Source organism: Saccopteryx leptura, chromosome 1, assembly GCF_036850995.1.
Source record: "Saccopteryx leptura isolate mSacLep1 chromosome 1, mSacLep1_pri_phased_curated, whole genome shotgun sequence".
Lineage (NCBI taxonomy): Eukaryota > Metazoa > Chordata > Mammalia > Chiroptera > Emballonuridae > Saccopteryx > Saccopteryx leptura.
This window is the reverse complement of record NC_089503.1, coordinates 193,178,844-193,194,072: the sequence shown is the minus strand read 5'-3', so window position 1 is coordinate 193,194,072 and position 15,229 is coordinate 193,178,844. Positions and strand designations below refer to the sequence as shown.

Below are 15,229 nucleotides of genomic sequence, written 5' to 3'. Positions count from 1 at the left end.
TGTTTGATAAACCAGGTGTAATAATTCATAGATTTAAGTCTAAAACAAATTGTTGGCTTTGTAGGAAAAAAGTTGAATCTGTATCTAGTTCTTCTATTGGAAATGTAGGTTAATCATATGGGCCAGAGAACTTACTCTTGCTGTCTACATTAATCCAAAATTGCCTGAGCTTCAAATATCAATTTAGAGCAGAAATTAAAATTGAGCATAGCCTGACCAGGCGGTGCACAGTGGATAGAGCGTCGGACTGGGATGTGGAAGGACCCAAGTTCGAGACCCCGAGGTCGCCAGCTTGAGTGTGGGCTCATCTGGCTTGAGCAAAAGGCTCACCAGCTTGGACCCAAGGTCGCTGGCTGGAGCAAGGGGTTACTTGGTCTCTGAAGGCCTACGTTCAAGGCACATATGAGAAAGCAATCAATGAACAACTCAGGTATTGCAACAAAAAACTGATGATTGATGCTTCTCATCTCTCTTCGTTCCTGTCTGTCCCTATCTATCCCTCTCTCTGACTCTCTCTCTGTCCCTGTAAAAAAAAAAAAAGAAAATTAAGCATAATATATATTACAAATAATTTTGAAAATTTTAAAGCTTCTGTTTCTGTGATATGAAAGTTTGTGGCAAAAGTGATGTAGTCATTTTACAAACCTAAACACTATAGAAAGTATTAAATAGTGCATTGAGAGTTTAAATTAGAGTTGATTTTGATGCCCTACTTTTTGTATTATTCAGCTTTCTATCCTATCATTTACAGGTCTAAATTGGTATAACTCTTTACCTTTTACCTCAGAGAAGTAGCATAATTACAGAATTTGAATGAAGGTATATTTTCTCCTCACAGAATAAACTAGCCTTTGTGAAGAAATCTTAAAAAAAATGAAGGTTGCTTTAACGATTTCTGTTGTTGTTTTTAGAGTAAAATTCCAGTCGGAATTAAAGCTGGGAGTTCTAATAAGGTGAGTCGCTCTTCTTTGAATGTTTCTACTGCTTGCCAGGGGTTGCAGAAGAAGGCAGTAATATGGTTGGTTAGGAATGGGCAAATTTTGCCATAGACTCCCTAATTCCTAATTCTCGCACCAAGCAGAGGGGTTGTATATTCTTACAATTAAAATTATACAAATAAATAAATAAATAAAATTATACAACTTCAGTTCTGTTCTTGGAACCTCTGGAAGAACTGCAGAGTGTTACTATAGTGTCACATGACCTTCTAGAGAGTGTTTTGTTGTTTGTGTATTTTTAGTCTTTTGTTTCAGCTAGTCAGGATTATAGTGTACAGAGTAAACAATTATCAAAATATTTTGAACTTAGTACTTTTAAATGGAATTAAAATATTTCTTTTCAAAGATTACCCTTTCCCTCTTCTGAGCATGCCATAATTTCCTATGTCATTCACATATTTTTAGATAACACACACTTGTAGATAATAGTACATAAAACACTTTAGATAACAGTACACTTTTTGCTATTGCACATACATGTGAAGGTCCTTGTACCCCTGCTCTGCTCCATGTGATGCATGGCTTCTCTATTTCTTCTGGCACTCTCTCCCCCCAAGTGGTCTTTCTACCCTGTGTTTGTGTTCACACACTTATTTATTTTTGTTTCAGATCTCAAGTAAACAAAGAGTATAAAGACAGTTGAAATTCCTTCTGGACTCTTCCCAACCCCATTCTGTGTCCTCCCTCCCCAGAGCTAGACACTTTTCTCAAGACTGTGTGTATTCTTCTCTGATACTTTTTTTTTTTTTACAGAGACAGAGAGAGAGTCAGATAGAGGGATAGATAGGGACAGACAGGAATGGAGAGAGATGAGAAGCATCAATCATTAGTTTTCTGTTGTGACACCTTAGTTGTTCATTGATTGCTTTCTCATATGCCTTGACCACTGGCCTGCAGCAGACTGAGTAACCCCTTGCTCCAGCCAGCGACCTTGGGTCCAAGCTGGTGAGCTTTGCTCAAACCAGATGAACTCGCACTCAAGCTGGCAATCTTGGGGTCCTCTGCATCCCAGTCCAACGCTCTATCCACTGCACCACTGCCTGGTCAGATCTTCTCTGATACTTTTTATTTTTATACTTTATTATACATGTGTCCACACTATATATAGATAATTTCTATGGAATTTAAAAATATTTTAATGCTATATTTTTGTGTATCTTTAGGTTAAAAACATTCTTTTCAGTTTGTATTTTTACTGTGTATTATTATGTTTTTAAAATTTTGTCTGTTGACAGACATCAATTTAGTTAATTTTAACTAACAGCTGAGTGATATTCAGTTGTGTGACTATATCATGTCCTGTGTTGATGGACATATTAGTTGCCTTTGGTGTTTTGCTATTACAAACAATGATGCCGTTGCATCTTTAAGTCTTTTGTCTCATTGTGTACACATGTAAGTTTCTCTGGGTCTATAAGTAGAAAGAAGATTGATGGGCCATGGATATGCCTATCTCAGCCTCACAAGGTAGTATCAGATAACTTTTAAAAGTGATGGTACATAATTTTTTTTTTTTGTATTTTTCTGAAGTTGGAAATGGGGAGGCAGTCAGACAGACTCCCGCATGCGCCCAACCAGGATCCACCTGGCATGCCCAGGGGGCAATGCTCCGCCCATCTGGGGCATTGCTCTGTTGCAACCAGAGCCATTCTAGTGCCTGAGGCAGAGGCCATGGAGCCATCCTCAGTGCCGGGGCCAACTTTGCTCCAATGGAGCCTTGGCTGCGGGAGGAGAAGAGAGAGACAGAGAGGAAGGAGAGGGGGAGGGGTGGAGAAGCAGATGGGCACTTCTCCTGTGTGCCCTGGCCAGGAATCGAACCCGGGACTCCTGCACGCCAGGCCGACGCTCTACCACTGAGCCAACCGGCCAGGGCTGTTTCTGTTTTTATGTGTTGCTCTGAACTCGGTTTCCGTGGTGTGAGTGCCAGTTCAAGGGTTTATGCGCTTTTACAGCTCTTGATCAATGTTAAATTATGTTCCTAAGAGGACATTCTCAGTTTATATCATCATCAACATGCTGATTGTTATGTTTTTAATGTCTGCTTATTTATTAGGTAGAAATCTTTGACTTATGTTCATTTGTATTTCTTACACACTTTAATAATAGGATGCATCTATATGCATTTGGTGTGTATTATCACTGACTGTTGACTCTTCTGCCAATTGAGCCTGAAATAAAGAGGAAGATAATGATTATAACTAAAATTTGTTTATTATGAACTTCCTTTCAGTACTTGAAAGCAGCAAACAATACTAAAGACTTAGAAGATTGTGAGCAAGCTAATAAATTGGGAGCAATTAACAGCACATTAAGGTAAGTTTTGTTTTAGTAGTATTAAAAAATATTCTGTTGTTTATATCAGAAATCTGTTTTTCTTGTGATTTTAAAACATTAAAGTTTCAACTAATTTTTAAAGGAAGAAGTTATTCTTTATCCTAAATTCCATATAGCTTTGCTTTCTCTTCTTGGCTGATTTGTTCTTAAATTTCTAAATCATCATTAGTGCCTCCACTAAAAATAAAAATTTAGAAGATTGCTCATCTAGTGGGGTTTATGAGTCTGTTCTTCTTGATTAGTATGGGAAAAGGAATTTGAACTTTTAAGTCTTTTACGAATAGTAATTCAATTTATCTGTACATTTTGAATGATAAAAGTTACTATTAACATAACCATTATTTTTCTGTTTAGTTTTCCTTATTTGCTCTAAGTGCAAACTTGCTTTTGAGGGCCAAGATGAATAATTTGTAAGTGGTCTCAGATTATGTAATATAAAATGATTGAACATATCTAGTGAGTGGGGAATGGAATATTACAGAAAAATTTTTAACTTCCCTGTTTGTTTCGATTTGTATTTATGTACTATAATTGTTATAGACGTTAAAAAGTTAGCAGTTTTATCTTACTTATTGAAGAAAAATTTACTATGGAAAAGTGAGAGGATAATATAATAAATAACCTTATATCTTCCTCTCCAAATGAATAAATGTTAACATTTTTTACTTCTTGCAACTACTTTAAGAAAGGAGAAATACCAGAGATAAATTTAATGTCCCCACATTCTATTCCTAAACCTATTTTCTTTCCTTCTTTCTTAGAGGTAACTACTGTCTTGAACTGGGTATATATTCAGTCCATACTTTTGTTTTTACTATATATATATATATAGTTCCATGCATGCAAATTTATTTTTCCTCTATGTAAATGATATAATGCTGTATTTAACATTCTGCAGATTTCCATTTGCACTGCACATTCTGCTTTCTAGATTTATCCATGTTAAACATAGAGATTTGTCTCATTCTTTTAACTGATGAATAGTTCTCATGATATAAATATGCCACATTTTACTTATCTGTTCCCCACTGATGGACATTTAGGTTGTTTCAAATTTTTTACTTCTACCTTGAGCAGCATATTTGATGTTTTTTTGATGCACACTGAAAGTTAGTATCTATGAAAGTTAATACTTACGTTTTTAAAATTTTTTTACATTTTTTTAAGAGAGGTAGACAGGGACAGACAGACAGGAAGGGAGAGAAATGAGAAGCATCAACTCATAATTGCGGCACCTTAGTTGTTCATTGATTGCTTTCTCATATGTGCCTTGACTGGGAGGCTCCAGCCAAGCCAATGACCCCTTGCTTAATAAGCCAGTGACCTTGGGCTTCAAGCCAGCGACCTTTGGGCTTAAGTCAGCGACCATGGGGTCATGTCTGTGATCCCATGCTCAAGTCAGTGACTCTACACTCAAGCTGGTGAGCTCACATTCAAGCCAGCGATCTTGGGGTTTTGAAGCTGGGTCCTCAGCATCCCAGGCCGACACTCTGTCTACTGTGGCTGGTGAGGCAATATCTATGTTTTTCATATAATTTGTTTTCATTATTTCTTCATAAAACCAGTTATTGAATTTTTGACATCATCTAATTGATAATGAAGTGACCTCAGCTTATCTAATTTTAATTATACTAGAATACAATGTTAAAATTTTCAACTCTAAATTTAATTACTTTTTTAAATTTTTATTTCTGCTTCCCATAGTAATCAAAGCAAAGAAGCTTTCATTGACTGGGCAAGATATGATGACTCACAGGATCACTTTTGTGAACTTGATGGTAATAAAATATTATAATTTAATTATTTTTACTTTAACCCTTTTATAACACATTGAAGTCAATTAAGACATCAATAGTTATAGCTTTAATATACTGTATGTCACCATGTGGATCTTACTATATTCATAATGGCATTTATTGAGAGCCTATGTTCTAAGCCCTGTGCTATGTGCCTTAAGTATGTTACTTCTGATCTTTACAGCTACCTTATGAGTGTGTATTATTTCATGTCTGAGAAAACTGAGTCTCAGAAAGACTAAGTAACTTGCCCAAGATCACACAGGAGCAAGAGGCTGAGACAAGATTTCACCCCAGATCCGACTGAATCCAAAGCCTGGATTCTTCCCATTATGTAGTTCTCCGCGGTGGACTTATAGCTCAGACCACTTAGTTAATGTTCACACTGGAATTGCCCAGAGGTCTCAACAAACCCTCCAATATTGGAGATGACTCTAACTTACTTTCCCACAGCCTTCTTCCCAGGAATCCCCTGGGATGGTGCAGGCAGGTGCTGCTCAGCAGCGACTGCCACTCCTCTTACAGAAGGTAATGGAGGTGACTTAGATTTTTAATCTATAGGAGTCTATTCCCAAGAATTGTGTTAAGTAGGCTTAAATCATTCATTAGGCCTCTATCTTTACCTTCTATCTTAGTTTTTTTTTTTTTTTTTTTTTTTTTTTTTAAAGAGACAGAGCGAGAGTCAGAGAGAGGCATAGTCAGTCAGGAACCGAGAGAGATGAGAAGCATCAATTATCAGTTTTTCGTTGCCACACCTTAGTTGTTCATTGATTGCTTTCTCATATATGCCTTGACCGTGGGCCTTCAGCAGACCGAGTAACCCCTTGCTGGAGCCAGTGACCTTGGGTTCAAGCTGGTGAGCTTTTGCTCAAACCAGATGAGCCTGCGCTCAAGCTGGCGACCTCGGAATCTCAAACCTGGGTCCTCTGCATCCCAGTCCGATGCTCTATCCACTGCGCCACCGCCTGGTCAGGCTAAAGATTTTCAGTAGTGCTTATTTAACAGGTTTTCAGATAAAAATCATTAAGGCGAATATATATATTTTTCTCTTTTTTTTTCTTCTTTTCCAAGTGAAAGGAGGGGAGATAGACTCCCACATCACCCCAGCTGGGATCCACCTTGCAACTCCTGTCTGGGGCTGATACTCTACCCAGCAGCCTTGCTTGCAACCAAGCTATTTTTAGGGCCTGAGGCGGCAGCTCCACAAAGTCATCCTCAGCACCCGGGGATGATGAGCTCAAACCAATCGAGCCATGGTTGCAAGAGGAGAAAAGAGAGACAGTGGGAGGAGAAGGGGTGGAGAAGTAAATAGTTGCTTCTCTTGTGTAGCCTGACTGGGAATTGAACCCAGGACATCCATACGCCAGGCCAGTGCTCACCACTGTGCTAACTGGCCAAGTTCCAAATATATTTTTTTTAATAGTAAATAATGTGAATATATATTTCTCTTATAGGTATTGAATAAAATAAACACAGGGATTACTTACTGTGATTAAGTGATGTGTTCATTACCTGTCATCAATATAAATAGTATTAACTATTTTTTTAGTATTGGCTTCTTTTAATATATAATAATTAGTAACTTTTATATTTTATATAGTTCTTAAATATAAAACCATGCTACCAGTTGGATAGCTATCACTCTTCTTCTGGGTAGTAATGCTCATGTGAGTCCCAATGAATTTATGTCTATAATTAAAAAAAATATTGTCTGTATTTTAGAGGCATTATTTATTTATGTCAATTATATAAAATCATTGGACTAAAACCAAAATTCTAAAGAATTCACCCCAGTTTATTGGAGCATGTCCAAACAGCCCTACTCTCTGCTGTTCTGTCATTATTTGAAAGGAAGATGATACCTATAGATCAAATGGTAGGTTTTTAAATAATTTAGTAGTGTAGGTAAGCTGCTTTCCCTGCCCCTCTTCATATTCTTTGTTCTAATTGTCTTTATGCATGTCTTGCTTCTTCCTTTGCTACAGGTTTCTGCTCAGATATCACCTCATGAAAGCCAGCTGTCACTGTTGCACTCTCTGCAGTGTGGCCTGCTTGCCCAGAGAGCTACCTGGGCATGTGTGGCATGTCACCTAGTTCATCTGTTCTTGTCTGTCTGCCCTGACCAGAATGTGTACCCCTGGAGGGGAAGGGCCTAGCCGTTCTGGCTCACTGTATCCCCAGTACCTGGGACTGTGGCTGGACATGGTCTCTGTGCAAGGAGTACTTGCTGAACAAAGTAGTTGGTCATAAATAACCTGCAGAGTGTGATAGACTTTTTACTTTTGTATTTTCCTTTAAAATGTGTCCTTAATTAACCAATATTGTTCAACACAGTAGCTTTTAAATCAGGCTGTGCATCAAAACTACACAGGTGCTTCATAAACTGTAGGCTCTCCTGAGTAAATCATGTTTCAACAGGGATAGAGTTGGTGATGGAGGGTGTAGGCTCAATCCTGAGTCTGTACCTCAGTATTTCTGATCTGTGTCCATGAGCAGAGAGCCTGCAATAACACTGGTCTATACAAACATTGATTCAAAAGATAGTTTGGTTCAGAGGCAGGAAGGAGTGCATAGCATCCTGGAAAATGTGGTTTAGCCTCAAAACACTGAGATTAAATTAGGACATTGACAAGAAAATTCAGTTTGGGGAAAAATGGTATCCTTGAGAGTGTGGAAAAAATGTGGTTTGAGTTGACAGATTCCCAGAACTAGATATTTTATTACAGTGGAAATTCTTTGAATATTTGGGTAATGGTTATTAGCATGGTCAAATAGAACAATTTTGCCAAGGGAGGAAGAAGAGAAAATGTTTTGGGAGGAAGACATTGTAAGGATCCAAAGAGAACTAGCTGAATGACTGACAGTTGTACTAATGGAAAGAAAGGAAAGTTAGAAACAAATTAGTTAAAATCATGTCACAGGCGGCCCAGGTGTGAGGACAGGTACCAGGCTTGCTGTGTTCATAGGGGACATTCTCCACAGTCTTCACTTGGGATGCGATGGAATGCTTGTCGCTAGAGGTCAGGTGTTGACAAACTTTTCTTCTGTAAATGAACAAATAGTAAGTATTTTAGGCTTTGTGGACCATATGGTCTCAGTTACAGCTATTCAACTCTGCCATAATAGCATGAAAGCAGCCCATAAGCAAATGAGATTTATGTTCCCATAAAACTTTCTTAACAAAAATATGCAGCAGACCAGACATGGTCTACAGGCCATATGCAGTTTGCTAAGCCCTTCAGCAGGTTAACAAAACCTACCTTTTTCATGATTTGAAAAAGCACTTGAAAGGTATTAACTTTTGGTTCAATTAAGGGAATACATGTTAAGAACATTGAAAAAATAACTTTTACTTAAGAAGGTAATTAAAATTCTGGCCAGTTGGTTCAGTGGTCGATCGAGCATCTGCCAGCGTGTGGATGTCCCAGGTTCAATTCCCAGTCACAGAACACAGGAGAAGCGCCCATCTGCTTCTCCACCTTTCCCCCTCTTGCTTCTCTCTCTCTTTCCCACAACCACAGCTGAATTGGAGCAAGTTGGCGCTGGGTGCTGAGGATGGCCCTATGGCCTCCACCTCCACCTCAAGTGCTAAGAAGAGCGTGTTGTTGAGCAACAGAGCAACGCCCCAGATGGGCAGAGCATTGCCCCCTAGTGGGCTTGCCGGGTGGGTCCTGGTTGGGGTGCACACGGAAGTCTATCTCTGTCTTCTCTCCTCTCACTGAATTAAAAAAAAAAAAAAAAAAAACGGTAATTAAAAATTGATTTAATCTTGCTCTTGTGACTTTTTGCCTCTTTAAAACATTTTAAATCTTTATATTTTACTATCTGAATCTGCTTGTTTTTCTTTTTTTGGTTGTGTAGTTGTTTTTGTTGGGCAAAGAGGTTGATACTAGTTCATAGATGAACCTCCATATGTATGGGCTTACACAGACACAAACATTCTTTATACATGTGTACATACCTACTTATGTTAGTAAATATATATGTATGTCTAATATTTGTAAAGTTTATATCAATAAGTGAATTGATTATGCAAATGATTTACTCAAGAACAGCCCAAAGAAATTAAAATAAGAAATCTAGTAAATTGTAAAACTTTTGTTGTAATTTTACTATATATATAAAAGCCATATTTGTATTAACTTCATAATTGGAATCTTTGTTTTGAAATTAAGATTTTAAAAATATTTAGTTTTTAAGTCTTAAATTAGTTTATGACCTTGGGTGGTTTCTGTTCTGTTTTGGGTGCCTTGTAGAGAGTGATATCTATAGAATGTTAGGGCTAGAAATAGAGCCAGTATTCTCCTACATCAGGTTTTATTGTCTTGACATAACTCAGTAATGATAAGTTGTAATTATCTTTGTATTCTTCTGATATCTGGAAATGCCAAGTAGTTCTGGGAAGGCATAAATATTTTCCCTTTATGATTATGGGTAATATCAGTTCATTGGCCAATGAATGTTGGCTGATAGGAAAATATACTATCAGGTAATGAAGAGAGACCATCTATATATCTCTATCTATCTATATCTATCTATCTATCTATCTATCTATCTATCTATCTATCTATCTATCTATCTATCTATCTATCTATATATATTTTTTGTATTTTTCTGAAGTGAGAAGGGAAGAGGGGAGGTAGACAGATGGACTCCCACATGCACCTGACTGGGATCTACCCTGCATGCCCACCAGGGGGTGATGCTCGGCCCCTTTGGGGCATTGCTCCACTGCAACTGGAGCTGTTCTAGTGCCTAAGACAGAGGCCATGGAGCCATCCTCAGCGCCTGGGATGCTCCAATGGAGCCTTGGCTGTGGGAGGGGAAGAAAGAGATAGAAAGGAGAGGAGGAAGGGTGGAGAAGCAGATGGGCGCTTCCCCTGTGTGCCCTGGCCAGGAATCGAAACCGGGACTTCCACACACTGGGCCGACGCTCTACTGCTGAGCCAACCGGCCAGGGAAGAGAAGCCCTGTTTTAATGAACATATTTGGCCACTATTTTAAGTCAGATGCCTACATATTGTTGATTTAACCCATTTATGCCTGAGTTTGAAATATTTGAAATTCAGTTCTTCAAAAATTTTCCGAAAATTCACATCACTTTTGGGTAAGTGATGTGTGACAGTATGTGCAGCAGTGAGTGACTAACTCTGCATCATGTGATAATGTGCTCTCAGGAGGCAAATGTGTGAAAAATCAGACCTCAGCAATGACCTTGAGCAGGATATAATTAACTCCTGTGTCACTACCATTCCAGTAATGGAACATGAGGCGTAAATATCATGACACCTAAACGTGGGAAACATAAATAAAGGATTATATCAGTACTAACATAGTACTTCAGCTTACACGTGTTACGATCATACATTTGTGAGTATAGTCATTATAATCTATAGGTCTATCGGTATGAAAGTATGTTTTGCTTTCTACCTAGAATGTGAGCCTTATTAATGACTATTTTTCTTTATTTTTTTGTGTCCCTCAGAAATCTCTATTAAAATGTTGTCTAAATAGTGGAGACCTACTAAATACTCATGTAGATTTTAACATGGAAAATAGTTATTTAAATTTTAAGTATCTTAACAAGTTCTTGAAATTGTGCCTACTGTATTGGCTTGAAAGGGGAAAAAGTACTTCAATATGTTAACATTGGTAAAAATAAATTAGTGACATTTTTTAAAACTAGACCATTGTGTAAATCTAGGAATGATCAAATTTGAATCAAAGTTATTGAGCCATTTGCTTCATAAGTCAAAATTAGAGAGTATTAGGATATCTATTTTTAATAGAATATATCCTAACAAAATAAATGTTTCCCAGAATGTGTTTAGATAAGTATGTACATAAACTTTTATTTATTTTTATTTATTTTTTTACAGAGAGAGAGGGATAGATAGGGACAGACAGACAGGAATGGAGAGAGATGAGAAGCATCAATCATCAGTTTTTCGTTGCCACACCTTAGTTGTTCATTGATTGCTTTCTCATATGTTCCTTGACCGTGGGCCTTCAGCAGACCGAGTAACCCCTTGCTCGAGCCAGCGACCTTGGGTCCAAGCTGGTGAGCTTTGCTCAAACCAGATGAGCCCATGCTCAAACTGGCAACCTCGGGGTCTTGAACCTGGGTCCTCCGCATCCCAGTTTGATGCTCTATCCACTGCTCACCGCCTGGTCAGGCTAGATAAGTATGTACATAGGGGAGAGATCAAATAAAATATTAGAACAGGTGATGATTCTGCTAGTACTTTTCAATCCTAATGGTAAGACTGAAGACACAATGAATGCTTCTAACAAGATGAGGGCTGTGCAAGACTTTAGAGCACTGACTTACAAGAGGAAAGGGAGGAGTTGATTTTCCTCTTTCAAGTCCAAGTTACTAGAAATCCCAGGTCAAGTACAATCACAAGTGTGCTCACCACTGTACCCGTTAAGTGGGAGATTACTTGAAAAGTGTAGCATTTCTCTAAACTGATAGTCCTGTTTGCTTTGTACTGCTAAATTTGAGATACATTGCGAAATAGGGATGGTTTATGAATTTTTTTTTTGTTTAGACGAGAGATCTCCAGCTGCCCAGTATGTAGACCTGTTGCTGAACCCAGAGCATTACACTGGCTACAAAGGGTCGTCTGCATGGAGAGTGTGGAACAGCATCTATGAAGAAAACTGTTTCAAGTAACAAGAGGGGGAGGGGGGGGAGGGGTGACCTAGGGAAGGAAGGGGGAAGAAGGAGAGTATTTTTGTTGGAAAAAAATATCACATAACAAATCGTTTTGAGTTTTGTGGAGGTTTTTTTGTTTTTGTTTTGTTTTTTTAGGCCTCGATCTGTTTATCGTCCTTTAAATCCTCTGGCCCCCAGCCGAGGTAGGTTTTTTATACATTTTCATGCTTTGAGAGATTGTGTACAAAATGTCTTTGTAACTAAACTTAATTTGAGAAAGTTTTCAACTGCTTTACATTTTAATTTGAATGATCAAAGTATCTTAAATACTCTTAGTTAAGTCTCAAGATTTTTACATGTTTTTATTGAGCACGTGTTATGTATGTGCAAGGCCCTAAACTAGGAGCTTTATGTAAAATTAGTTAGAATATATGAGTAATTCATGTATCAGCAGTTTCCTGGGGAACTTTTGTAAACATGGAAGCCCAGGCCCTATGGCATATCAACCGAGTCTGCATTTCTGGGATTAGACCCAGGCATTGGTATTCTGTTACTCTCTATCCCAGGGGTCGGGAACCTTTTTGGCTGAGAGAGCCATGAATGCCACATATTTTAAAATGTAATTCTGTGAGAGCCATACAATGACCCATAGACATTATGCGTTATCCAATAAAAATTTGGTGGTGTCCCAAAGGACAGCTGTGATTGGCTCCAGCCACCCACAACCATGAACATGAGCAGTAGGAAATGAATGGATTGTAATACATGAGAATGTTTTATATTTTTAACATTATTTTTTTTATTAAAGATTTGTCTGCAAGCCAGATGCAGTCATCCATAGAGCCACATCTGGCTCGTGAGCCATAGGTTCCTGACCCCTGCTCTAGATGATTCCAGTATGTAGCCGAGTTTGAGAACCAATGGCTGATGATGTGCTTCTCAAAGTTAGTGTGTGTACTAATCACTGAGGAGCCTTGTTAAAATACAGGTTCTGATTCTATAGGTCTTAGATAACGCCCAAAATTGTCATAAGCTCCCCAGTGGTGCCTGGGGTGCTGACTTGCGCACCATACTTTGAGTCATAGGACATAGAGCAGTTTCAGGAAGTTAGGTTGCCTACAGCACTGCTCTGAAACTGGACCATCCGAGAAGGTAGCCACTTGTCACAGCAGGCTACTGAGCTCATGAAGTGTGGCTAGCATGAAACTAAACTTTATATTTTATATATTTACCTAGTTACTTTTTAAAAAGATTTTATTTATTGATTTTACAGAGAAAGGAGAGAGAGGGGTGGGGAACGAGAGGTATCAACTCATAGCTGCTTCACTTTAGTTGTGCATTGATTGATGGCTTCTTGGATATGTGTTGGCCCAGCAAGCCCCAGGACCTTGAACCGATGCTCTACCCACTGTGCCACCACAGGCCAGGCACATTTTATTTAATTTTAGTTTATTTAATCTTAAAAACTGAAGCAGTGTAAAATATTTTTGCCATTAAACAGAACTTTATTGTTTTGGTAGGACTGCTTAAAATCTTATTGTATTATAGTGTATGTATGCTGTCTACTTTTAAAAGTGTGGCCTGACCTGGGCTGGCTTAGTGGATAGAGTGCTGACCTGATACGCTGAGGTCGCCAGTTCAAAACCCCAGCTTGCCTGGTCAGGATACACACGAAGCAAGCAATGAACAACCAAAGTGAAGCAAGTACAGTCTTGCTCCCTCACTCTCTCCTTCTCTCTAAAATCAAATTTTAAAAAATCTTTTTAAAAATGTGGCTATTAGAAAATATTTCATTAGTAATTTTTACATGAAAGTAATTTTAAACTACATATGTGGCCAGCATTGTATTTTGGTGGGACAGCCTTGCTGCAGAGGCAGACAGTGGGGGGGGGGGGGGTTCTTCAGTATAAAACTTGGGTATATCCTCAATCCAATTTTCTCAAGAGGAGCCAACCCCTGGGAGTAACTCTGTAATTGACTTGCCATTCCAGTGATTGCCATTCAGACCAGCACTGATTTAAGAACTTGAATTTCCTGGTCTAGGTTTGTACCTTTGTGTGTTTCTGAGAACCAGAGTCTGAGAAAGGTTGATGAGCGGACTGCTCTTCGATGCTCGCTGTCACAGTGTGGCCAAGGTTCACTCACACTTCCTGCAGACAGGCACTGCGTCCTAGAAAACACTTGCATGGCTTCTTACCCCTTGTCTCTTCTACTTCATAATTTGGCTATATTCAACTTAATGTTTTTATTACACAAGATTTTATAAAAATTAGAGCAACACAAAAGTAGTAAAAATAAAAAGGGAACGCTTCCCACCGCACTCTGCACTCTGCAAGTTGGGATAGTCTGGAAGGTGTTTTTCCAGGCTTTTCTTTGGTCATTTTCTTTCTTTTAAGATTGGAATTTAAAATTTTTTTTTATTTTTTAAGGTATGACAGTTGTATCACTGTATTAGTTTCAGGTGTACAACATAATGATTCACAGTATACTTGTATCTGTTATGAGGTGATCACCTGGGGTCTGGTTACCATTCAGTACCATATAGTTACAGATTTGTTGTGATGAGAATTTTAAGGTCTACTCTCCTAGCAACTTTCAAATGTACAATACAGGATCATTAATGACAGTCACTATGCTGTACATTACAGCCCCAAGACTGACTTATTTAATAACTGAAGTTTCTGCCTTTTAACCCCCATCACCCATTTCGTTTCTCTGGCAACCACCCATCTGTTCTCTGTATCTAAGAGTATGATGTTTGGGTTTTCTTTTTAGATTCCACATATAACTGAGGCCATAGTATATTTGTCTTCCTCTGTCTGAAACTTATTTCACTTAGTTTAATTGCCCTCAAGGACCGTCCATGTTGTTGCAGGTAGCAAGATTTTATTCTTTTTTGATGACTGAATAATATGATCACTTACTTTTAAAGTAGAAAATATAGTTGTTCATTTAATGAAACCATCAAGTCCTAAGAAATACTTTACTTCCATATTATAAGTTAGAGTCATGGAACTGCTGGAGAGATGAGGAGGGAAGGAGAGTGCTATGTAGAGAAAGAGAGGGAGGAAAGAGGAGAAGAAGATATGAAAGTGGGAGACCGAAGACTAGGGAAGGGAGAAAGAAGGTGCTCCGTGAAGGAACGAGGTTGCTTTGACTGGTGCTGTTTGTGTGCTTCTCCATGACACTGCTGCCTGGTGACTGGCAGCTCTCACACTAACTGCCTTCCACACCAGTCCTGAGCCTGAACACGAGGCTTCAGCTAGGTTTCCAACAGCCTTGGACAACAGAACGTATTACAAAAATGAAATGCAGTGAGGGCTTCACTGATTACAGTTCGGGAACTACTTTTGTCAAGGTGTTTATGTACCGAGGAGCAGTAATTTCAGAGACAGAAGTATTCCAGTGTGTAAAGTAGTGTTCAGAGAGGGCCCTGTACAAAG

General features: G+C 38.5%; 2 protein-coding genes across 3 annotated transcripts in view; one reads left to right on the top strand and one right to left on the bottom strand.

Moving 5' to 3' along the window:
• Positions 1-15,229, top strand: part of ERO1B (endoplasmic reticulum oxidoreductase 1 beta) — a 66,654-nt gene that overhangs the window by 32,098 nt on the left and 19,327 nt on the right. For both annotated transcript variants that reach the window (XM_066383647.1, XM_066383644.1), the window contains exons 4-8: positions 912-953; positions 3,229-3,311; positions 5,037-5,110; positions 11,680-11,800; positions 11,943-11,989. In XM_066383647.1, the coding sequence (XP_066239744.1) occupies positions 912-953; positions 3,229-3,311; positions 5,037-5,110; positions 11,680-11,800; positions 11,943-11,989 (367 nt within the window). The remainder of the gene's footprint in view (positions 1-911; positions 954-3,228; positions 3,312-5,036; positions 5,111-11,679; positions 11,801-11,942; positions 11,990-15,229) is intronic.
• Positions 7,121-15,229, bottom strand: part of LOC136404295 (conserved oligomeric Golgi complex subunit 2-like) — a 65,116-nt gene continuing 57,007 nt past the window's right edge. Inside the window, exon 8 of the mRNA XM_066383651.1 lies at positions 7,121-8,172. The gene's annotated coding sequence lies outside the window, so the exon portion shown is untranslated. The remainder of the gene's footprint in view (positions 8,173-15,229) is intronic.